We start from the raw sequence: 23,870 nt of genomic DNA, 5'->3' as shown, positions 1-23,870 counted from the left end.
CTGACCTTGTCGTTACTCCCTCAGGCCAATACTGGGCTGTTCTGTTTGGAATAGATCGACGGGGGGGGGTCCCACGTCCAGGATTAACACCTTCTCAACTTCAACGTTAATTATGCCGGTGTGTCAACACCTTCTCAACTTCAACGTTAATTACGCCGGTGTGTCATCACTGGGGAAGTGAGTGATGAAGGAGTTGATGGAGGGAAGGACTGTTGAAATGAGGCAATGAAGGAACACTCAATTTTCACCTCCTACAAAACACCCTGGTAGACCCTAATACCTTCATACTAGTGTTTTGATATTTGTTTTATTAATACATTAAACACTATACTGTGATGATTAGTGTATAGTACATACTGGATTTCATTAATACGTAGTAATGCAAAAAAAAAAAATCATGTTTCTTTCGCCCAGGCTGGGAGACATGGAGTGAGGAAGAAATATCATTTCATAATTTTGCCCCTCTACCGTCATCTCTAAATAAATATACTTATTTAAATATACATGTAAAAGCACGTTTATGGCTTTCAGAGTTCGTCTTTGAACATGGTAAGCGCCCGGACATTACAGCTACAGTGTCTTGTTGTCATTCCCATTTTATTGCGGGAGAACACAAACCAGCAGAGTGTGAGTCATGAAAAAAACATTTCAAAAAGAAGCCTTTTTGCACGTTTCAATGGATGACTTATTTTTTTTTTACATCAGTTGAAGAGTATCTTTTCAGTTACCTCGAGCAACAAACATCAATTCATGTGCAGCAATGTAGCTCTCACTTCACAGAGCGACAGCTGTACTCATTTTCCAAACAACGCTGTCTACTTCTGCCCATCTTGCATTAGTCGAGGAACATCGTATTGAAGATGAACTGTGTCAGCAGCAGGGCTTCTTTTTTCTTCTTCTTCTGTTTATAAAAAAAGGATTTGTCAGGAGCCTTTTAACAGGAGCAATTGCAAAGTGCTCTCTTTGATGTGCTGGGAAGGAAAAGATGTTTATTATGAAAGGAAAGCCATGCTTTTATTTTAGTGCCGAGTCTCTGTAACAACCTGTAATATTGTAGATGATGTCGATGTCTTTCTATTCCTCCGAATGACTTCCTGCTAATTACATCAATGTCAGGTCAACCTCACAGGTATCACCGTCTTTAATTAAGTTACGTGCCGTTTATATTTCCAGGAACGACTCCATTAAGGTCGTCTTTAGCTGTGTTATGTTTCAAAGCGGCCTCGTTGGTCATCCTCTTTAGGTCAGTGGTGTTTTCATACAGAATGAGTAATCGCATGTGTACAGAAAGCTCTGCTGAAGTGCTCGTAGAGCTCATTTTGTTTCCGCTTTGAACAAAAAGATTTAAAAAAAACATTTTACCGTCTTCAAGCCTCCAATGTCTTTTGATTTCTTTGAATGTAGAAGTGGAGTGTCGGAGGCAGAAGTCCCTCAGACCATCACTGAATCGGAGCACTTGAGCGCCGGCTCTTCTGGTTCTTCCTTTTGCTCTTATTCTCTTCTGTCTCACATTCTTACTCGACGTGTGACCGATGTCATGCGCTTTGCTTTCAGCTTGGATCAAAAAGTGGCCATTTTATGATCAAAATGTGTGATCAATACAGGAGGCACTCCCAAAAATGATTCTGGGTTGGAGCCAGACTTCCATCAAATCCAATTGCAGCAGATGAACTCACCTCTGCTGTGCGTCGCTTGTCAGCATTTTGGCCCGAGATGTATTCTTTTAAAAGACGTCCGTCCTCGTGTGTAATCATGTTTACTTCGTCTTCCTTTTCTTCGTTAACCGAGGATCCTCCAGCGGGTCCCTTTAGGCTGGAACTCACCTTTTGAGAGCTCTCACAGACGCATCGCAGGGGTTTGATTGGAGGGCTTGTTTTCGCAGCTGGCGTGCAGATATTGAACATTAAGTCTTTGCCATTTTCAAACCCATAATGAGAGTTATTATCCTCTGAGCTTAGAGGCCTGAGCTCACAAATAACTGGAAAGTCACATCGCAGTGTTTGTTACATTAGAGCTGGAAAAATGAGCTGATTGATTAGTTAATTGTCAGAATACATCTGCATCAGTTTGGATACTAAACATTCCCTTCGGTCTTTTTTTTTTTTAAGCAAAAGTGTCAGAAAAATGGGTTCCTGCCTTCTGAAATGTAAATATTTTTTGGTTTTCTTATTCCTCCATAAAAGTAGACTCAATACCGTTGGTCAGCTATCAGCTTGGGCTTCAGGAAAATGCGATGGGTATTTTAAACTGTTTTCTTCTTATATTAGTTCAATTAAACATATCGTCCCTTAAACAGCTGTTCTTAAGCTTTCCATCGCATGATGTTGGGAGATAGTGTTGAGATTATTTTCTAACTTGCTGTCTTTCCTACATAAAGACTGAACTTTTAAGCTGAATTAAAAGTGATGCTGTTATTCGTGTGCTAAATCAATACAAACATGTCGGGGGGGGGGGGGGTACCCGGTATGTTGCACGTGGTTTGTATGCCGGTGTTGACCGAAGTCCCTGAGTGCCGCTCGCTCTCTTGTACTCTGAATACCTCACGTATAGATCACCACATGTCCTTCACACGCCTGTTGTGACCTTCCTCATATTGTTTATTCTCTTGTTCATCTCCGGAGACGCACTCCGCGTATACATTGCTGATTGAGCAGATAACAGGGTGTGAATGAAAAGTAGAGTGTTCTGTTTCCGCTATGAACTGAAGGGAATGCAGAAAATGTTCGCACGTTATTTATGCGTACATCATTTCTATCACAAATATGGATAAACAAATATGTGTGGAAGTCATAATACAGCAGGTAACTCACTAAGTGTGCTTAATGAGGCTGCTTTGGTCCTACGTCCTGCGTCGCCATCTGATTCAGTTTGTTTATTCTGTTGGCTGTGTCACTTCCCTGCTGGGTAAAGTGGACATCAGCCCCTGTTTCAATTCACATTACTGACCACTTAGTTAGTAATGCAGCTCATGCTCAGGGTAGAATGCTAAATGGCCTTTGTTAGATGATCAAAAAGGAGTTGGCTTTGGAAGAGATGTAACCAGAGAGTAGGGGAATGATGTTTAGGCTGCCAAACAGACTTGTGTGTGGTTTTTTTTTATAGATGTTTGACCCGCAGCTGATTTTCCCCTTGTGTCTAATATGGAGATACAACCGTAGTTGGCTAAAGCAATCAAGACACTCTCCGGAAAACATATGGGATTAACCCAGTTTGAGTTCCCAAAGAGGATGAAGCCCATGAGAATCATGAATCACATCATGAATGTCATGTTGCTGTTTGAAGGGAATGCTTCTCTTTGGAGAGCTTGCACAGAGACCCGCACACAAAAACCTGAAACAAACCTTTAGCCAACCTTTTGAAATTGTCTTTCAAGCTCTCCTCTTTATTCCTCAACCAAGTATTCCCACCCTCTTGTCCCGCGAATAAAAACAAATGCAACAGCAGTAATGCCTTTCGAGGGAAAGATTGTTCAAAAAGTGTGTGAATTCATTGTGTCTCGCCCTCTGCGGCGGCGGCGGGCTGTTGGCCCTGCTTTGCCCTCGGATGTGGTCTGATGGCATGTTGTTCGCAACTAGTCTGTGTCCTCTCCTCATCCGTATAGTTTAACTAACACAAAGTCATTTAGTATTCGAGAGATGGGAATGCATTGCGAGAGGACGTCACGCCAGTGGAAGCGTTGAAGTCGTTTATTAACAAGAAGTCTGCTCGACTTTCCCTTTATAGCTCCTTTTATTGGCACTCTAGCCACAGCCCGTGGTCTCGGTCACGGTGTTCCGTCTGTCTAACGTGGTTTTCACGCACCACTAAAACCAACAAACTACCAATCGGCACATGTTGGAATACCTCGTTAAATATAGGTCCCCTTTTTATGCCCTTGTTAGCTTATTACGCACTGAGAATAAATGGAGAGTCTGGGCCACGCTGAGAGCACGGGGCGGCCGCTGTCGCAGACTGTTTGAAGTTGTGAGAAATGGAGCTGCGGTGGTGGCGCAGGAGCCATCTCTTCATTTTGTCTTCAAAGAAAGGAAACATCAGACTTTTTAAGAGCTTGAAAATGAAGATATTTCCAGCCGGGAGGAGCGAGAGAGAGAGAGAGGGAGGAAGGGTGAAGAAAATATGTCTCTTAGTATCTCTGCTCGGTGTGCTACTGAACTCTTTTTGTACCCTGCGTGGCGCTACACATGCGATGCAGACAAACGGATGCTTTACATGCGTATCTCAAGGGATTGAGGAACAGGCCTGGACCTTAAAGTGTACAGTAAATATAGACCCAACACACTCTCTCAATCTTTCCTTTGGTGATAGCAGGACTGTGAAACCTCAGACCGCCTCTTCCTTCCAACACTCCCTGTGTGCTTCATCTCCACAGCTCCTCTCTGGGTTACATTTATCGGGCTTCATGGGGAGCCTGCTGGTCGTGCTTCAGTACAGACGTGCTCAGCGAGGCCGTGGGAGCGTTAGCGACGGCCTCTGTTGTCTGTGGGGGAATGAGGAGGAGGAGAGCCCAGAGACACACTGAGAGAGCAGAGGGAACCATGACTACGATTCTACTGAAGCCACTGAAGCCTCTGATCCGGTTTATTATGTTTCATCCTATGCTATGCATACATCCTATTGTATTTGCCTCCCAAATTAGCAGTCTTTTGTGGGCCAATTAGCATAATCAGCTTCTAACTTTGTTAATTTGGCTTCAGTAAGAGTTTAAAAGAGGAGCTAAATGATATGTTAAAGAGATGGAAACGGACAAAGGCAGCAGACTGCAGTTCCAGTGTCTGACTTTCTATATAAAGTGAAAGAGGAAAAGATAAATAAGAGGTGGAAAGGACAATTTCATTTTTATTTTTTTTTAAACTCCATTCCTGCGTGGAGATATCATAAAGTCTGAGTTGCTCATAAACTGTGTGAGAGCATTTATTATTGATGATCTGTCTGTGGCTGTGGTCCTATTGCAAAGGCCATGTGTGTGGGGGGGGGGAAAGCACATCTCTTCACAGGAACAACAGTCATCTTTTACTCCAGCTCAGCCCCACGGTCCACAGCCCTCATGATTGTGTCTGAGGCTTCCCTGCCTTTGTTGCAGTGCTTTTTTACTGCCTGAAACATTGTGTGCTTGAATATAAGAGGACATTAAGGAGACGTTGTCACCCATATTGTCACCCTTTTGTCTGCACGCCAGATGACATTTTTCACTGTGTAAGCATCTGTTACATTTTTAGTGTGATGCCTAATTTCATAATTCAAGTCTTTAATTCGTTCTGATGTTGTTTTTTACAGGAAGTAGTCCAGATGAGGCTAAACAGCGAGGGGAGCGCTATGGGACCACAGTACCTCTGCTGCTGCAGGGCGAGGAACGCAGACCTTTCTCCCAGCTCCCTGCCAGGGTAAATACTCACAAGGCCAGCTAGCATCACTAGCTTATGCTAATGCTGTTGTTTGACACAACCGCAGCATATGACTCTCTTCCCTACGTTTCCTCGCTAGCTCCTTCCTACTTTGTTTGTCGAAGTACTTGTTCGCCCCGTCGGCAAATCATACCGTGAAATGATTCCTGAAACTAGTCAGCCTTTCAACTGTTCAGCGTCAGCAGAATCCTGACGCTTTGAGAAAGATTTGACAGCGCGAAGGAGCCTTTGAACAACCTCGTACATTGTGTCAATTCCGTCCTTTACCATACATGCTGGATTAAAAGATGCACAAATACATATAGTGCAATCAGCCCTCCCTGCACTCTCTAGACTTGTGTTCTCAGGCAGGGAAAACCAATCTGTCCCACCTAGTACAGCTGGAAAAAGAAAATAGTTGAAATTCGGCGTCCTCCACCACAACTTGAGGAAACTTTTCCAGAGAAGGGAAATGCGTAGGTGTTAAGAACTCCCTGAGCAATTAAACATTTTGTTCCTGGTGCAGGGAAGTCACCGTCTGAGAGAGCTGTGTTTTTCTCAGCCTTATGCTTCCCTCTCCAAGTCAGTAGAGAGGGGCAGTGAAGTTAATTACATGAATGGAACTGATCACCCACATGTCACATTGGCATCAGGGACAATGCTGCTTTTAGCGTCATGGAGTTAATAACCAACACAAAGCTCCAGACTGCAACCAACAGAGTTGCAGATACAAAAATTTGCTTCCATCTCATTTTATGTGCGCTGGTTGAAACCGGAAAACTTTACGGAACAAATAAGTACTAAGATCTATTAATTAAATAAAAGTATTAATACCACGATTCACTCAAAAAAACCCACTGTTACAAGTAAAAAGTATTTAAAATCTTTACTTCAAAAGTAAAAGTATGTAAGAATATAATCAAGAGAAAGTCGGTCTATTTAAAGTATAAAATTAAAGTTCTCACTGTGCCGACAAATGGGTTCTTTAATTGTTACATTATATATTATAATATTAAATTATTGTAATTGATGCAGTTGCATGAGAGATTCATTTTAATGTTGTTACTGGAAGCAATTTCATTTTATTAATTATTATACTTTTTGTGGTTTAATTTACTGTACATCAATGCATTATATTTCATGTACTCATAAATAAATGTAAATAAAAAGTCCAATATTTCCCTCTGAAATGTAGTGGAGTAGAAAGTAGCACCAAAATTGTACTTAAGCACAGTACTTGAGTAAATATACTTAGTTACTTTAGTACCAATAAAGGCTGGAGTGACCAACTGAGAAAGTTTGTAGCACTGGAACAAGTTATTCTGGAGCCCTGAAAGCACCTCCAGCTTCATCAGATATGTTTAACCTACAGCTACTGCTAACGTTAACAGAATGTGTTGAGGAGATGCAGTTGTTCCGCAGTAGGCTATCTAACAACTGACCTTCCCCAAATTAAACTGACTCCTAGGGCATCTAGCAATTTTCTTAGCAGAGATTGCACGAAGACTTAAAGCACCCGGGAAACAGATTGATAAAGCCGCTCCTCGTGCCAATAGAAGGTTATTTAAGCAGTCGCAAAGTATTGCAGAGTCTTTGCGGACAGTGACACAGACTCTCCAGACAAACACACTTTCACACAAACATGGACGCACTGAGTCTCAGACAGAGCTGCACACAGCAGCGTATTAGCCTGAGGACATTGGTCAGCAGACCTGAGTCACTGATACGACAATCTGTCTGTTCCTTAGTGACTAAGCAATGTCTGTCAAAATGACATTTGAAAAAGTGAGAGAAGTATTCGGCATCAGGTTAGGTAAGAAATACTGTCCAAATCCGGTCTTAAGCATATTTTTTGCAGATAAAATCCTTTTCTTTGCCAGCTATCTTTAAAAGAAACGTTTAATTTCATCAGCTTTTTCCCATCACGTCATTAGCGACGGTAAACTGATCTCACACAGCGTACTCTTCCACACAAAAGAAGAGCACAGTGAATTTGAACACCTCGCTGAGGAGTCGTCTGAAACTCTTCATCTAACAGTCGCGGTAGCTGCTCCCTCTTCACTATTACTATCTTGCAAATAGTCAAAATAATCTGCTATCAAAACATAGCAAAAATGATTGTTGTCTTGCATTGCTTCCTCTGAATCCCTCATGCACAGAAATGGCTCACTGACAGTGAAAACTACTGTATAGAAAGGTGATCAGTGAATATATTAAACGGCTATTTCAGAAAACATGCCGACCGTATATAGTGACAACAATGGCTTTGATTTCATGAAAATCTGAAGGATTAGGACTTACTTACAGTATGGATAGAACACTTGAGCTGAAACGAGTCCAATGTATCAACGTTTGTGTCGTGCACAGACTTGGGAAGTGTAGGATGCGGAGGCTTTCTTCCTGTTCCTCTCACACTATTGTGCCTTTGCCACATCCTGCCTTGTACACAGCCTCCGTGTCAAACTAAAGGTGAGGTCGATCCACAGGCAGGATGGGTGAGCTCCGGGCACTGCCCTGACGCTCGTGTCATCTTTTCTTTTTTTTTTGTGTGTGTGTTTCAGAGTCATCCTGCGTCACTCCAGCTGCTGGTAAGTGCGGAAGGTGAACAGCTGATCCTGTTGCTGGAGAAAAATGAGTGAGTTTCCTCCGATTTATTTGAATTCTCCGTATTCTTATCCTCATATTCTTCCATACTCAACGTGAGCACGAGGAAACCAGATATTTATTATGTTAATCACACACAGAGCCAATAGATAAAGCCGTGCTCCCGGCTGTGGCTTGCTGGAGTTCTATATGCAGGAGGAAGAGAAGCTGTGTGGGTCTGGGCTATGATATGGTGTATTCAGGGAGGGAGAAAATAATATGTCCCCTAGTGATTGGACTCTTTTATGGTTCAGTCTCTCTGAAGGGCCGAGAGATGAAAGCCGATAAAGAATAAGGAAGAAGAGAGCTCTGAGGACATGCTTATTCTCCCCTGCTTTGCTTTCCCTCTCCTCGCTCCGCCACTCACTTCCACACTGCGGAAAATAACACAGTGCACTGAGAAACGAGGGGTGGGGGATCATTCCGAGTTCATAAATATGTAGATGTACACACATTCTCACTCACAAGCTGTTTATTATCACTGTAAAAAAAGTGCGTAAAGGCCAGGTTGCATGTCCGGGACCTTTACAGTCTCGCATGAATGATGGCATCGCTGTCTCGGGTCTTGCTTTGTCCCAATGTTTCTTATTCAGGATAAAGATATTGTCATTGGAATGATGGACTTGGTCCACAGCTGCTCAGACCTTGTCTCTTTTACGTCCAACACAAAACAACAACAACTCTGAAATATTGTCTCTTACGTAAACAGATGACTTATTAAACACCGCTCCCCTTGTCTTACATTCCTCATCCAAAGCTCAAGGTAACCGGCCAAACACTCACCCACAGAATTCTAATTACTTGACAAAAAAGAAAAGCCTTTTACTTTAATGGCCCCTTCAGAAATGACAAACTCTCTAGAAAAGCTCTGTCCCGACTGACCCGTCCATTCCCCGTTCTCCAAGCGACCGTTAGTGACCTCGGCTTCAGCTGTGAGTCATCCGTCACCAGCCCGAGGCCTGGGAGCATGCTGCCGTTCCCATCCGGCCTGTTCCCCGTCAGGCCAGATGTGTCCTCTGATATCCTCTCACCAGTTCAGCCGACTCAGAACAGGTGGTCTCTGACCTGTACGTGGGTCGGTGCTGTCGAGGCTGTGACCTTTCAGTCCGAGGCAGAATGACAGATGAGGACACGATAAAGGAAAGGATGCAGCGATGCCTTTTAGTTTTTCTGAACAATTTTACAGTAATATTTTCCAAGCTGGCAGCAGTGAGTCCTGTCATTTTCCTCCATTAAACATATGCACATCGTGCACTCCAAGTACACCAAAGTTAGCCGAACCAATCCAACGTCTTGACAGATATGCTTGACAGTTCCATTGCTCAGCATTTCTAAAATGGTTCCTTTTAGGATTTGAATGGCAGTTTTTTTCCTCCAGCAAGCAACACAATATGGAAGTTAAAAGGGTTTTTTCAGAATAACGGCAATTTAGAGGTGTGGTATATAATCTTTTTTGAACCCTGACACACGTTCTCAGTGTGGATATTCCTCATAGCAGCGACTCACACCACTCTGCAGTTAATCTTTAGTGCTGCAGGGCAGCATAGACTATGTTTTTGTTTTATTGGAGCTCAATGGGGAGCACAAGGGTCAGGTGTTACTGAGTTTGATCCATAGAAAACTTGTTCAGACCCTCAAAACAATTTCATTTTAGTCCAGATCAGGAATGTTCTGAAAGGAAATTAAAGTTTTCGTAGGTACACATTGGAGAAACCAGCTAGATTTCTCTAAATATACAACTGAAAAACCTTGCGCAGTTTTGCCAACTCATCCAATGAAAGTAGCTAGCAGCACTAGCTCCAAAAGTTGCTAAATTTAGCGAGAAAGTGCCTCCCTCCAAAGCGCTTTCTTTGTCAGAGCATTTTATTTATTGATTGCCGTCGTGCTGTAAAGAGAATTTTAACAAATAGAAAAAAGGTTTTTCTAAAACACAACCAACCCTCGTTAGAAGGAACATGATGAAACGATGTCCAACACATCTTCAATTTTCTATTTGCTCCAAAATAGCATCTAATGTTTGAGTACTTAACTCAATGGAAGCATGGAAGCAATACAGTGTGGAAGTCAGTTGACTTTAGCTGCTTTAGGAGAAATGTTGTGAAAACAAAGGTTTAGAGGGGAAAAAAACTAATTTGCAAGGGCAAAACAACAAACAAGCATTAGGTTGTGGAAGTGAATAGATCTAAATGCAAAGAACTCCAGAGCGTATAGCAAGCGGTGCCTCTTTGTGCTGAGTTATGGCAGATTCTCTGTGAAGGCTCATCCATTTCTTTGCATGAATCTGCTTACCCGTTACCGTTTGCTCATTTGATTTGGCACCGCTGCAGAGTACACCTGCTCCAAGGCCACTGTGAAATGATCGCAGTCATCACCAACACGCTACCACATCCAATTAATAAACTGCTGTTTGTTTGCCGCTTGGCCCTGTCCCAGGAAAACTTGGCTACGGCGGGACGAGTACAGATCTACTGAGGAGAGGAATCAGCGGGGTCCCCTGTGCGTGTGTGTGTGTGTGTGTGTGTGTGTGTGTGTGTGTGTGTGTGTGTGTGTGTGTGTGTGGTGGGACAGGGGGAGGGAGTTCTTTGTTTGTGTACACCTTGCAAACAAATCTTTGGTTTGATTTGATTTGGCTGGTTTGTGGAGGCCACTTCTTCTTCTGTCCTTGCAGGCCAATTGGATCTAAAAGCAGTGAGTGGGCTGCTTCGGTATTTCACAGACTCTTATATTATGTGTCCGTTTTAAAATGATCACATTTCAGAATGTTCCTGTTAGTTCAGAGTTAAGTTCTTTGCACTCTGATCTGAATCACAGTGATTCAGATCGGCCCTCTCAGCCTTATTTCAACTGTCCTACATGTCATTATATATGTATATCCACTTCTCTGTCCCACATGCTAGTTAATTTAAATTGGTAGCTTAACACGGTTAAACATGAGAAAATGTTTTCCCATCACTTTGTCATGTTTTTGTGTTAGGTCATAATTGTTATTATTTTTGTGAGCAATGGGAGGGGCCGTGTCATACACAATATTTAAGGCTCGGCGTGTTGTAGAGTGCAAACTGGACGGACATGCAGACTTGTGCCAGCAGCGGCTGCTTTGATGTATAGCATTGATCAATGGCACAGTTGGCCAGCTTCAAATGATTAATGGTGTCCGTATGGGACATTCCACATTAGTCTTGATTAAAGTCTTCAATATGTATGTGTGTGTGTGTGCGTGTGTGTGTGTGTGTGTGTGTGTGTGTGTGTGTGAGAGAGAGAGAAATTGATAATTATCAAAGGTGTACAGCTTGGCCCACTTACATTACACCTCTACATTTGATATCATAACGTATGTATTCTAAGGCCCCGTATTTATTACAATTGTGAAGTTCTCGTGCTGGTATTTGCATTTAAAGAGGTTATTTGTAACTTTTCCTAAACTATGGCAAGTGGCAATTATGGGATAGAGACACTAAATACTTTAACATTCTTTAGTGTTGCAAGTAGGAAGGAGTCGTAAACTCTGCCTCGGTAATGTCAGTCAAAGAGTTTGTTAACATTAGGTTGCATTAGCCCCAAAAAGCCACTGGTGATACCCAGATACTTTAGTGCAACCTCGGAGTATTGAACTCGGTTGAGTTTTTTGTTGACTATTAGTTTAAAGATCCCATATTGTAAATAGTGAAATTCCCATGTCTTTGTCTCTGAATACTGTGAAAGTATTGAAACGCTCAATCTATGGAGAAATACACACAGTCCATAAAAAAAGAAAGCATGTAGACATGTTCTAGTGGAAACCCCAAATGCAAGTATGAACCTGAAAATTAGCATAACATTTACTTTAATGCATACAAGACATATTGTCACTTTATTAATACTCCAAGGATGCTGTTTTTTATTCAGTTACATTTCTTCAGCCTTTCTCCTTGAAGCTGAACTGGCGCTCTGCAAAAGACGCCGCGTTTCCCAGTGAGAACATTTCCTTTCATTCTTCTGAGGCAGGAAAGAAAAGAGGAAAGAGGCCTTTTGAAACACACGTCCACCTCGAAACAAAACCATTATGTTTTTGACCAAAACAAAAAAAATCCTCGGTGTGTTTTTCTATGGGAAAGAAGATGCACTCCATGTCAATAACATAGCTGACAATGCCAATACTTTTCTCATTGTGTGGTACCACAGAGGAGGTATAATATTACGCTGTCCGTTCAATGAGGAGGAGCTCAGACCGAACAAAGAGAGATCCCCAGGTTTCCTTTGCACCCTAATTGGATCTGTCAGGAATATGAAATAGGTTGCACTGTATGTGGCTCTGTCTTTTAATGGCGCTATGTATGTAGAATAAAAATTGTCCGCTAGCTTGTTAGGCTGTCGACTCTGATGCCTAATGGGGTTGTAGAAGGTACTTTAATACGCGTAACTAGTGTAATGATGGCTCTCCGTGGCGTCTACAGTATATACAGCCCTGCTGGCTTAATGGCCTGCATGAGGACAGGAAATGGAAAGCATGTTGAGCAGCAGCTAACTTCACGAGCAACACTTTGGCAGTCGTCTTCTTCTTCTGCTGCCCCTTGCACCAACTCTTCCATCATTCCCTCGTCCTCTGTTCCCACGTATGTCTCCGGTATTATCGAGATATGTAATGACCTATGTCGCTGCAGACGTTTTTGGCCATGTCGCCCATGCCCTGGTCTGTTGTGACGCTCTCTTCCTGTGCCATGTCTTTTTTCTGTCTGTATTCAGGTTTTTCCTACCCCACTCCTCTCGTGTCTGTCTCTCCCACGCTCTCCACGTGCATGCTTGTGCCGTCAAAAGCCACCGGCAGCAAACGGTGGACCCCAGGCTGCTGTTTGGTGCCAACACATGTGCCCTTGGACTTTGGTGCCAAGTCTCTGTGTGACTTTACTTTGGATGCCAAGGTGTTTTGTTCTGCCTGTCACAATCAATTCAGACATTATAACAAGGTTAAACACCAGGCATCTACAAGCGAGTGGTTTCTATCAGCAGGTTTCACTGCACCTTTCTTTATAGTGTTAGTGTACAACTAAGCCCGTGTTCAGATAGACAACAGATTACTTAATCCAGATACATGTAAAAAAGCTATTTTTGTGCAATACATGCACACATTCCTGTTGGATTCTGTCATGATACAGTACGTTTTGCCCTAAAAGATCTCAACACAAGACTTTTCTTAACTGCAGCAGCTAGAAGTCCTTTACCTGCGACTGACTTTTCGTCAGTGTCAAAATGATTTCACAGTCAGACCTTCTCCTTTCTCTTGTGCAGTGAAAAACGTTCCTCAAATGCATGTTTAGTCTGGAAAGAGATCTGAAGCACACGACTGTAGCAAGAGTTTTCACACATCCCGTCTGTTTGAGTATTGATCCGATGTAAATTTCAGCCTCTTTCCCCCCCCTTATGACATTGTAGTTGTAGATTTTGTTGAGCTTAGAGCACACACTAATCGCATTTTGCCTCCTGCCATCTTTAATTAGTTGGCTAAAGAGTTTGTGGATAAAGCGGAGCGCCCTTGGGGAAAGTTGGCCAGTCTTGAAGGACAATAAAGAAAAAAAAAACCGAGCAGACTTAGGCGTTGCTTTGGGAAAGATTAGAGTGGTGTTTTTTTTTTTTGACCGGTGGGAACAGAGCCAAGCATCGGAGCCAAGCTAGCTCAAAGTCTCTCAGAGTTAGTTTTTTTCCTCTTTAAGTCCGTCCCTATCTGAGCTTTACTTTATCTCTTTGCCTCCCTCGGTCCCTAAACGTGTGATTGATTTTTCAGACCTAGAGATCTCGGGGGCAAGATAGGTGTTTATTTTTGAGCCAAACAATTGTTTAAGTTGATCTCGCCATAAAGAAAATCACATACTATACTTCTGACTAGTGTCTGCATGACGTGATGCAGCTTGTTTATTGTCGTTGGAGTGCAGCAGATAAAGTACATTTTTTTAGGAATTGTAAGCCAAACTGATGTATGTGTTCCAGATATTATCATAATGTTTTGCTTTCAATGAAACAGTTAAATACATTAATGCGATAATGCAGTATGTCAGCATATGGCAGCATCCATTTGTTCACTTCTACAGACCTATCTTTAGGGGCCTGCGGCAGCAGAGAGGGTACTGAGGGTGTTGTCAATGCACTTAGCCAATACGGTCCATTTACGTCTCTGGCCCTCTCTCTCTCTTATATGTTTATTTATATATATATGCTCATTCCTGCCTGGGAACAGTGAGCTTACCTATGATGAGTGGGTCACCTGTATAAGGTGCTAGTGAGCAGAAAAGTCAGGATGCCGTTTCCTGGATGCGTTTGCAGCCTTCGCAAAGTTCTTAAAAAAAGGCTGCAGCTCTTTTTTTTTAAATATTTTAAATTAGACTCTGCGATATACTCGGTGTGGTATCAGCGGAGTGAACTACTGCCTTGGTGTAGGTGAGCAGAGCATTTATTATCTGAGTTTTTGATCGGGTGGAGTGGGGGCTACATATGTTGATGGTGCATAATATCCATATTTATCCTCAGCATCATTTATGTGCATCAGCAGGAAACACTGCTGTAAAAAAAACACCTGGAGAGAAGGGTACATGAGTGATTACATTACCTCGCTGTACATAAATAGGTTTCTCAAGATAATGAAAGGCTTGTGTGAACTGTATATTATAATGCACCTCCATGCATTTATCTATGACAGGATACAACCCTCAGTGATACATTCGTCATCCAGTTACAGCTCCAAGTAGAGATGGGAATTGATAAGATGTTATTGATGCCTGTGCCACTATTAATTCTGAGTATTGGTCTGATTATTCATCCAATCCCCTTATTGATTGTGGAAAATAATGTAGGCCTACACAGGTTTAACACGGTGTAGAATGTCTGCCTGATAACATTTGAACATGTTAACATAAATTACAATGCTTGGGACCTGGAAAACAAATATAAAACTGACAAATACCTGATAAAATGTTCTCAATCAAAGAGAGATGACCATTTTACAGACGTTACAAGTAGCCCTGTCCTCCTCCTTTGTGAAATGAAGCCCCACTTTGGATCGCTTCTTCCTCGCCACCATGACTCCTTCTCGTTGTATGTTTCCAGTTTGACATGATGATACGTGATTTTATTTTTTTTACTGTCAGAAAAACTCGCCGGTGTCGATAAAAGGAATTGATAATCTCAGAGGGGTACAATTCCTATGATTCAGACAATTTGAAACTGGATCTCAACTGGAACCGCCTCTCAATTCCCACCCCTAGTTCCAAGGCCAGGGACTCAGCCGGGTATCAAAAATCACTTTTCAAACACAACCTCGCCATTAAAGCTCGATATTGAAGCTTTAATGAGAAATCCCTTTCAAAGTAGAAATCCTCCTCGACATCGGTACAGCACAGCTCAGACAATGGGTCGTTTGTAGTGGACCCATGAGAAATAAGGACTGTTCTGCTTGAGACGGCACAGCTTAGCAGCTGTTTCATACCCTCAGTGGTGTTTATCTGACAATGCCAGCAATACCGCTCACCATGTTATCAGTCCCTACAGGTGATATAAAATACAGATTCTAGGGATTATTGAGATAGCTGCTGATGCTGTTGCTCCTGAGCTAAAGCCACTGGTTTGCCACATTTTAGATTTGCATTACCGCGGTTGTTCCAGATCCATTCAGATTACAGTCTGTGTCTCTAATATCACATATGTGCTTCAACTCAACGTAATACACACACATCACCATGGATGTACAACATACTGTGTGCACAGCAGCCTCTGGCTTCACTCTGCTCGGTCACATAATGTATGTTTCAGCAGAATGTGACAAAGAGCGACTTACATTCATAAATTCAGACGGTCAGCGGTGTTTAAATCCAGCACACAAGCTTGAACACACACACACACACACACCACACATGAGGTAGCTCTATACACACATACACATGAGAGGAAGCGTGTTCACAATAAATCCAGATGTGCTGTGAAAAACAAGGCAGAGAGGAAGTGCATCACATGATGTCACTGATGGAGGGGAAGTTTTGGCTGTACTGGGTCTGGTTGAACATGACAACACCGGGGCAGCAGCACAATTCATCCACGGGCTGTTTGTATAAACACTGTTGCTGATTTTGTTCTGAACCAAATGATCAGACCACTTTATTTGGAGGTAAAACCGAAGGTAAGCACAGTTGAACTGTAATAGTCCGTAAATGGACTGGAAAAGCGTGTGAATGCACAATCAGGGCAAGTACGGACGGCTGAAGGTGAATCAGTATTCAGTCTGTAAACTGTGATTGATGTTCACAACAAACAGTTTGATTTTAATCTTGCAGATCATCTATGTCTTTATTTTTTTTTCTTTGATTTGATTGTCTCACTGCTGGTGTTTCCTGCCTTGTCCCGCTTCTTTTGAGCAATGTTGCTGCTTCCCCACGTCTTTGCAATTAATTTGGGGCGAGCGCTACATTTGATCTTATCACCAGTAAGAATGATGGCCAAACCCACGACAAAAAAAAAAAGCCAAGTTGGAATTATCCTTCAAGGTTACTGCACATCTTCAAGATATAGTGTGCAGTGATATGTGCAGCACATATAGTCTGATCTTAAACTCTTTAAGCTCAAGAACATTCCTGTGGTCAGCGGGTAGATTAATGCAGTGTTGTATTTTAGACCGCTCACGCTGGCCATACCTATCAGAGAAATGTCAAGTGCCGTAAAGCTTGAAACCCCAAAAATCAGGTCTCTGATTAGCTTCAACGCACTTTATTGCTTTACCAGCCGTAGCCCGTCCAATCATTGACATCTCCCGGCTCAATACCCAGCAGTCACGACGACTCCCGTTCCACTGCATCAGCGTCGGTGACAGATCGCTCACCCCGATCCTTATGTTAAAATGATACATCAGCGCCAAGTGAAAGTTCCCATTTCCGCCATGTTTGCGAGGTAATGGGGTGGAGGATGACAGATCGTGTGCTATTATCTCATTGGAGAATCAGCGCGGCTTCCGTGAAAGCGCAAAGAGTGGGTTTAATGGCGTGAGACATTTTTTAAGAGGAGGGACGGGACAGCTCGTGCGGTCTGGGACTGGAGGGCTGATGTTCTGGGATGTGTGCAGTCAGTGGAGCAACGGCTGGTGTTCTATTAAAGCAGCTGTCTCGTGCAGCACAAGTGCTCCTACAGCTTCAAGTTAAAAGTTGTCTGTGTGTCAACTTTTAGGATTTCAAACAGGATGGCATGGGTGTGGAGGGCTGGAGATGATTCATATTGATATGATATTTTTTTTTTTTTTTTTTGACAAGACAAAAAATTAAAGGAACGGGAAGAAAAATGAAAGACAAAACCATCTTTAATATATTTCTTTCTGCTCAGCTCTTAATTGCATATTTTCCCTGAAGACAAAAAAAAGTATGGCTGAATAATGAGGCTACCCAGGGGAGCCACCATAGATTAATTGGACAGATAGGAACCCTCTGACATTAACATTTATCCATTTGTTTACTCTTTTTCAATGAATAATAATAGGCCACCTCCCTTGAAGATCCCTAGTCACTCATTAGTTCCGGTATGTAGCTTATTATGGATTGGAATATTGAAGCAGCAAAAAGCAAAACCCCCCAAAAAAACCAGTTCCTCTCAGTGCTGGGCAGGCATACAAAACCTCTGTCAAGAGGTTGTTGAGAAAACGTCTTCCTCTTTAACGTTTAATGAAGATTCCATGCAACTCCACACAATATCCGTACCTCAGCTTCAGCATTACAGGAGGTACAATGGACTTTTGCATTCTGTTTGGCAAGCATGCAAATAATCAACAGCGTGTTTCCAGAAAGAAGTCGTGGTGTAATATTGAGGACTACAGTTACTCATCTATTTCCCCTGAAGGGAAATAATATGGAAGTGTGCTGATTTTCTTTCACATTAAACTTTTCACTTCAAACCCAGATTCCCCCCCCCCCCCCAAGGAAAATATATATTTAGTTTAAATGAAAATTTCTCCACCCAAACACAATTGTTCACAGTAAAAAAAAAGTGGGTTGATTTAGCAATTGCAGAGTACCACCTCTCAAAGTAAATATATATTTATATATAAAAGACATTAAATCCTCTAGCAAAGAGGGGGTTGAGGTTGGGTTTGCACTCTTCCTTTAGTGATTAGTGTTTTAATGATGACCAGTGCACGATCTCCGTAGATGAACTGTTTGCATCGTTACTACAGTAGATTAATTAAGCATGTGTTCGGTGCTATCAACGGCATATCTTTCTCACGTCTCCCCATATAAAGAGTTAATGTTTCACTGCTTGGTAATGGTGGTGATGTTGCCTTCAGGCATTTTGAGTTTGCACCGTCTTCATCCAGGTGCCCAGAAATGTTCTGTGCTTCTTCGTTAGGCTACTAAAGAATTCATACTCTCTTTTAGCCACACAATCATAAAAAGTCTAAAGCATTTATTTCCACACAAACTGCCTCAGCGGTGCAGTCTGTGGAGAGGCGGCTGACCGTACTTGGAGAGGAGTGAGACAATTGGCCTGAATTCATGTGCAGGGTTCACTCTTACTGTACTGATGAGAGCATTTCCCCCCCCAGATTTGCGAAACTATTCCCTGTGCTGGTAATATGACATCATGCTCTTTGTACGGTTACGAGGGAAAATATGTTTCGTGCGGGAATCATTTTATGGTGTTAAATATTCCGGACGTGAAGGCCAACAGCTATGAAACGGTTCATTCTCTTAACGGCTCTGCTGTCACTACTGTTAGCTGTTGTGGTTTGGTCACCAACCAAAAGGGGAAATAATAGCATTAATTTAGCTTCAGTACAAGTTAAAATGTTTCACATCCACCAGACGTGTGCTGTCGTTAGAAGGATCAAAAGGTTTGGGGTTTGACACCACAGCATATTCTTGAATCCTTGTTTTGCACCTGCAGCCTTCTAATTTCACCCGTATTCTGTTATCAACTCTTAAGACTTATTTAGACTCTATGGTAGTTAAAAGCAGTGCTCGTAAAAAGCAATGGGTGGTAATAGGAAGAATATCTGGAAGCACGGAAGATAAGGTTTCCATCGCCGTGCTATTAAAGAAAATAAACCACTTTAGAGATTTAAAGAAGATATGAGAGAAGGAAGGCGTAGAGGAAATAAATGGACTCATACTATCACATGCTTAAACAAATATCTGACAATTGATCCACAATCTCACGCTATGGACATATACTTCTATCTTAAGGCATTCCTCTTACAGTCATACAGCCACCTCTCGCTGGTACAACCCACCATGGGTACCTGCAGTACATCAGTGTCTGTACTTCTGCTGGCTACTTCCCAACAGCCACTGATCACAAGCCTCCTGTTCTTAAAGCTATAAAAACAACACGGTAGAAATTAGCTATTTATTGTCTTTCTTTCTCTAATGACCGGAATCGTATCCTGGAAAACGTGTCGTCTGTTCCTTGGTGAACTCTCAGCAGAACGATTTAAAAGTCGTCTCTCTCAGGGACTTCTAAGGAAGCAAAGAGGGATCTTCACTCATTAATGAGCTATCTCTGCTTTGGTCAGTCAATATTTAAATAGGCTTGGCTGATCAGCCTGTTTGTTTGGTATCGGTCTGCTGCCTGCAGGATCGTTTGTGTTTGACATGTTTTCGTCTGCTGTCTCGTGGATGTAACTTTGGAGTGGAGGGACTCATACGCTCAGCTGGTCTTTCTGTCCAATTCCACTGTGGTCCAGACTGAACAATCTCCACAAGTATAATATGGAAAGCCATGATTTTCTAGACATTCATGGGCCCCAGAGGATGTATACTAATGACTTTGGTGAACCACTGGCTTTTCCTCTAGCGCCACCATGAGGTTTGCATATTCGGTTAAAAGGAATACATCCCAACAACTGTTGGTTGGATTGCCATGAAATCTGGTGCAGACATTCATTGTTCCAAGAGGATACATCTGCCTGCATTTGGTGTGAAATGGCTCGAAAACTATTTTATGGATTGCATGGAATTTTGGACACATATTCATGTTACCCAAAGGAAGACTTGTTATAACTTTTGTGTTTAAAACACCTTTCAAAACTAATGACGTTCCCATTCGCCTCAACTGTGATCTGTACTAATTAGCAGATTATTCTAAGGCGATAGAATGTATACCTGCTAAACATTAGCATCTTAACGTTGACATTGAGAGCTCGTTAGTATAAACTGCCGTTAGCGTTAAGATCAAAGCACTGCTGTGCCTGAATACTGTCTCACAGAACCGCTAGCGTTGCTTTACACGATAAACCTAGTTCAACACAGATAAAGGACACGAAGATACTGGGAAGCCCGTTACCAAACGGATTCCTCTTTTTGACTTACTGTATTTTCACAAGCTACAGTTATGTGGTTGTTACCCAGAGAAGCACAGATGTACTTGAGTTATCTTTGGCAGCCCGAGAAGCTGAGTGAACGAAGGCACTCCTCTAATTCTGGAGTTCAGGGGATTTTTGTGTTTCGCTCCCTCCACTCCTCCCTCCTTCCCTCCCTCATCTCCTTCCCTCCCTGGTTTCCTCTGGCTTCGCTGTCTTTGTACACTCCAGCGCTCCCGCTACAGTCAAGCCTAAGCCGATAGGACACTGAGCTGTATGTAAATCAATTTGGAACGCCAGCCGTATGTGGAAATAGAATTAAACTTGTCAACCACACCTCTTTAGTTCCTCCTCTTTCTTTATCTCTCTTCCCTTCTGTAGTAGTGTGCTCTTTTTCAAGTTCGGCATACGGTACCCTACGTAGCAGCTATATGAAGGCTTAGGGTTAGGCTCGTGGGGGAGAAGGGATTAAAAGAAATCACTGAAGTTAGCAGCCTTCAAAGGAAGCAGAGAGACTGCGAGAGGAGCCACATTTCTCTCAAATGGTTTCGTGCTCAAGGGGCTTTGTGTAATGGTGAATTATGACATGAGGCATGGAGTCACATGTATGGAAATGAGGCTCAGCGCTTTACATTTGCACAGAACACTGTACCTTTTTGAAAGAAAAAGAAAGTTCGGTTTGATTTGTTCTTTTCAAATGAAACTCAACAACAGCAACAGACTGTAATGAGGTTTTTTTCTGCCCGGTCGCTGCTTTGTGATATTCATATCTGCGGCAGCCATTCATTGATTGTTGAGTCGGATGTACTGTATGTCAGCTATCCACTGATGCCAAGAGACAGAAAGGGAACAGGAACATTTGTTCATCTGAGACTATTAGTATAAATAGCAAATCAGACTCCTAATTTTGTTCAAACAACATTAGCGCGGACAACACACGAGACTCTAAAGGACAATTTCGAAAGCTATTCATCTGGCTTTGAGAAAATAGTCAATAATTAATGCCCTGAATTAATTTTCAGAGAAATCCAATAAATTCTGAAGACCAGTTTGATGATAAAGATGCTAAAAAAAAGAGATGAGGGATTATTTTTGAAGAGAAATTTGTGTTTTCTTACTCCCAGAGACTCCATTATAGAGCCCCTCATCCATCACAATTAACCTGGGCGACTATTAGTGAATCTTTAATTAGACGTTAGACTGTCTAATGAATCGCAACACACACGTAGGAGCATCGACTCGAGCTATTAGAGGAGATTTATACATTTGATGAAAACGTTTTTTCAACATTTTTGGAAAAGAAAGTCAGAAAAGAATATATGTATATTTCATCAGACCAATTCTCATCTGCCATTCTCCATCTAAACTGTATTTGATTAGCTGCACGTTCCTCTAGCCAAACACAGGGATGGAGGTGGGTAGTTGTTGCTTAGAATAGGTCGGTATAAGCACATGAAAGTATTCTGGTATTCAGAGAGAAACGGCACCCTCGCCTTCCTCCTCCTCCTCCAACCGGCTTCAGTGGTTAAACACGACCAACACGTCTCGGGTGCAGTGGGGATGACATTCTCTATCTGCTCTCAATGAAAATGTCAAATCTTGTTTAGAATACACTCAGGAGAAAGTAAATCCAAGGCCTGTTTTTTAAAATGTTGCAGTCAGTCCAACCACTCCGATGTATTTCAGTCAGTAAAAAGGCAAAGAGGGAACACGGTAGAGCTGTAAAGAAATGAGAACCAAGGGGTCCTTTCCAGCTGTGTGAGGTACACAACCCCACATCACAGAGCTAACAGGGAAAAGCAAACTCTTCTCAAACACACAGCAAACCCTCACGGCCTCATAAAGCTGTGTACTCCTGCCAAGGAGTTGATTACAGGCCGATCCCACAATGTAAGAGCTGCAGCTCTAATACAGTGTGTGTTGTAGTACCGGGGGCCACGCTGCTCCCAAACGTGCCCTCAAAGTACGGCACGTGAGCATTTGCGTTGGAATTACCGCCCAAATGACACAAATCCTGTCTTTACTGCAAACACATCCCGTATTAGAGCATATTGAATTTGCCCTCCTTTCAACAAAAAAAACATCACAGTTTTGCACTGGTGTTTTCATGAAGTGGTTGTTTATCACTGTCCCTTTTCAAACACTGCTTTTTGCAAGTTAAGTATAAAGATGCCTATTTGGGGATTTTTCCATTTTTCCACACGCTAGCCTCTGATGTGTCATCCATTTTTAATGAGACATACCGGGCTCTTTAAAGTGATTACCGGCCGCCAGCTTATCACATTGGTTTAAGAACTCGCTAATAGCCTGATAAGGCACATTAAAGCCATAATAAGTATTTAATGTAGTTAAATGTGGTCAGGCTCGGTCCGCGGAGGATGGATCCTTTTTTAAGCGGGTCATAGAAAATGAACTTTGAATGTACAGATAAGATATGAAATTGTCCTGAAGTGTGTAACAACGTACATTATTGGCTTAATCCACCCTCATCTAATTTGGTCCGTGCGAGCTTTGTGGGATATCAGAGCGCTGTGGGATATGAATGATTTCCGCTGTGATTTGGACAAACACTGCCTCCCAGTTTTTTTTAAATCCTCTCCATCTCCTCCTCTGTCTTTAATGCATCTCGTGTTTTCTGCAGAAAAGAATGTCAGACAACTTGTGACATCGTTCTGAAACGTTTTGTCTGCTTGTTTTATTGCTTTATGTTCATCTCTTGTGCTTTTAAAAAAAAAAAAAAAATACATTTTGGACAGGAATCATGTCACATTCAGAGTTTAATTTTTCATTTGCTGTTACCTTCTCACCTGCTAGTACTCCCTCTCTCTTTCTTACACACACACACATTCATGCGACCTGAGCTCATCCTGCCTGATGTCAGTGCGATTATGCAGCTGCAAGAGATGGGTGTTCCTGCTGCTCCTCTGCCAATGCTCGGGGTGGGGCTCTCTGCGTCCATCTGCTCATGGCCCTTGGAGGAGAACCATCACACACACACGCGGACACACAGTTTAAAATGTGTCCACACACACACACACTCATGTGCACCACAAACCTACGTGCGCGAAATAATTCCCTCAGCAGGGATTCAGAATGCCAGGGGATTCAAGGACACGTACAATAAATTCACATCTCATACATCCACAGGAAAAGTCTCTCCTGGCCTCAGAATGCTACGCAAGTCATCCACATTATCCCCCAAATCCTCACAAGCAACACTAAAAAAAGTCGACTAAAGGTCGAGTTTTGTTAGTTGTCTTAAAACACAGACTTTTTTCACTTCACATTCACAGTGTTGAATAAATACCTGGGTGTTTGATGTGTTTTCTCTCTCTCTCTCTCTCTCTCTCTCTCTTCTTAGGGGTCTTTTTGCAGGCCATTACACTGAGACACATTACCGGGAGGATGGAAGTGCAGTCACCGGTGCTCACAACTTCACGGTACGGTGACACTCAAGTGCTTTTGACATTTACGGTCGAGTTGACGTGCAGTGACGCTGTAAAAAAGTGACCCTTTAAAAGTGATCACGAAGACAGATGTTTTCTTTT

General features: G+C 42.4%; 1 protein-coding gene across 2 annotated transcripts in view; it reads left to right on the top strand.

Moving 5' to 3' along the window:
* Window positions 1-23,870, top strand: part of adam12b (ADAM metallopeptidase domain 12b) — a 64,150-nt gene that overhangs the window by 4,672 nt on the left and 35,608 nt on the right. For both annotated transcript variants that reach the window (XM_031873206.1, XM_031873195.1), the window contains exons 2-4: window positions 5,275-5,381; window positions 7,943-8,016; window positions 23,684-23,762. In XM_031873206.1, coding sequence (XP_031729066.1) covers window positions 5,275-5,381; window positions 7,943-8,016; window positions 23,684-23,762 — 260 coding nt within the window. The remainder of the gene's footprint in view (window positions 1-5,274; window positions 5,382-7,942; window positions 8,017-23,683; window positions 23,763-23,870) is intronic.

Source organism: Anarrhichthys ocellatus, unplaced genomic scaffold (genome assembly GCF_004355925.1).
Source record: "Anarrhichthys ocellatus isolate YVR2014 unplaced genomic scaffold, GSC_Weel_1.0 scaffold3, whole genome shotgun sequence".
NCBI classification, from domain to species: Eukaryota; Metazoa; Chordata; class Actinopteri; order Perciformes; family Anarhichadidae; genus Anarrhichthys; species Anarrhichthys ocellatus.
Note: the sequence above shows the minus strand (reverse complement) of the source record. Positions and strands in the feature narration are given on the sequence as shown.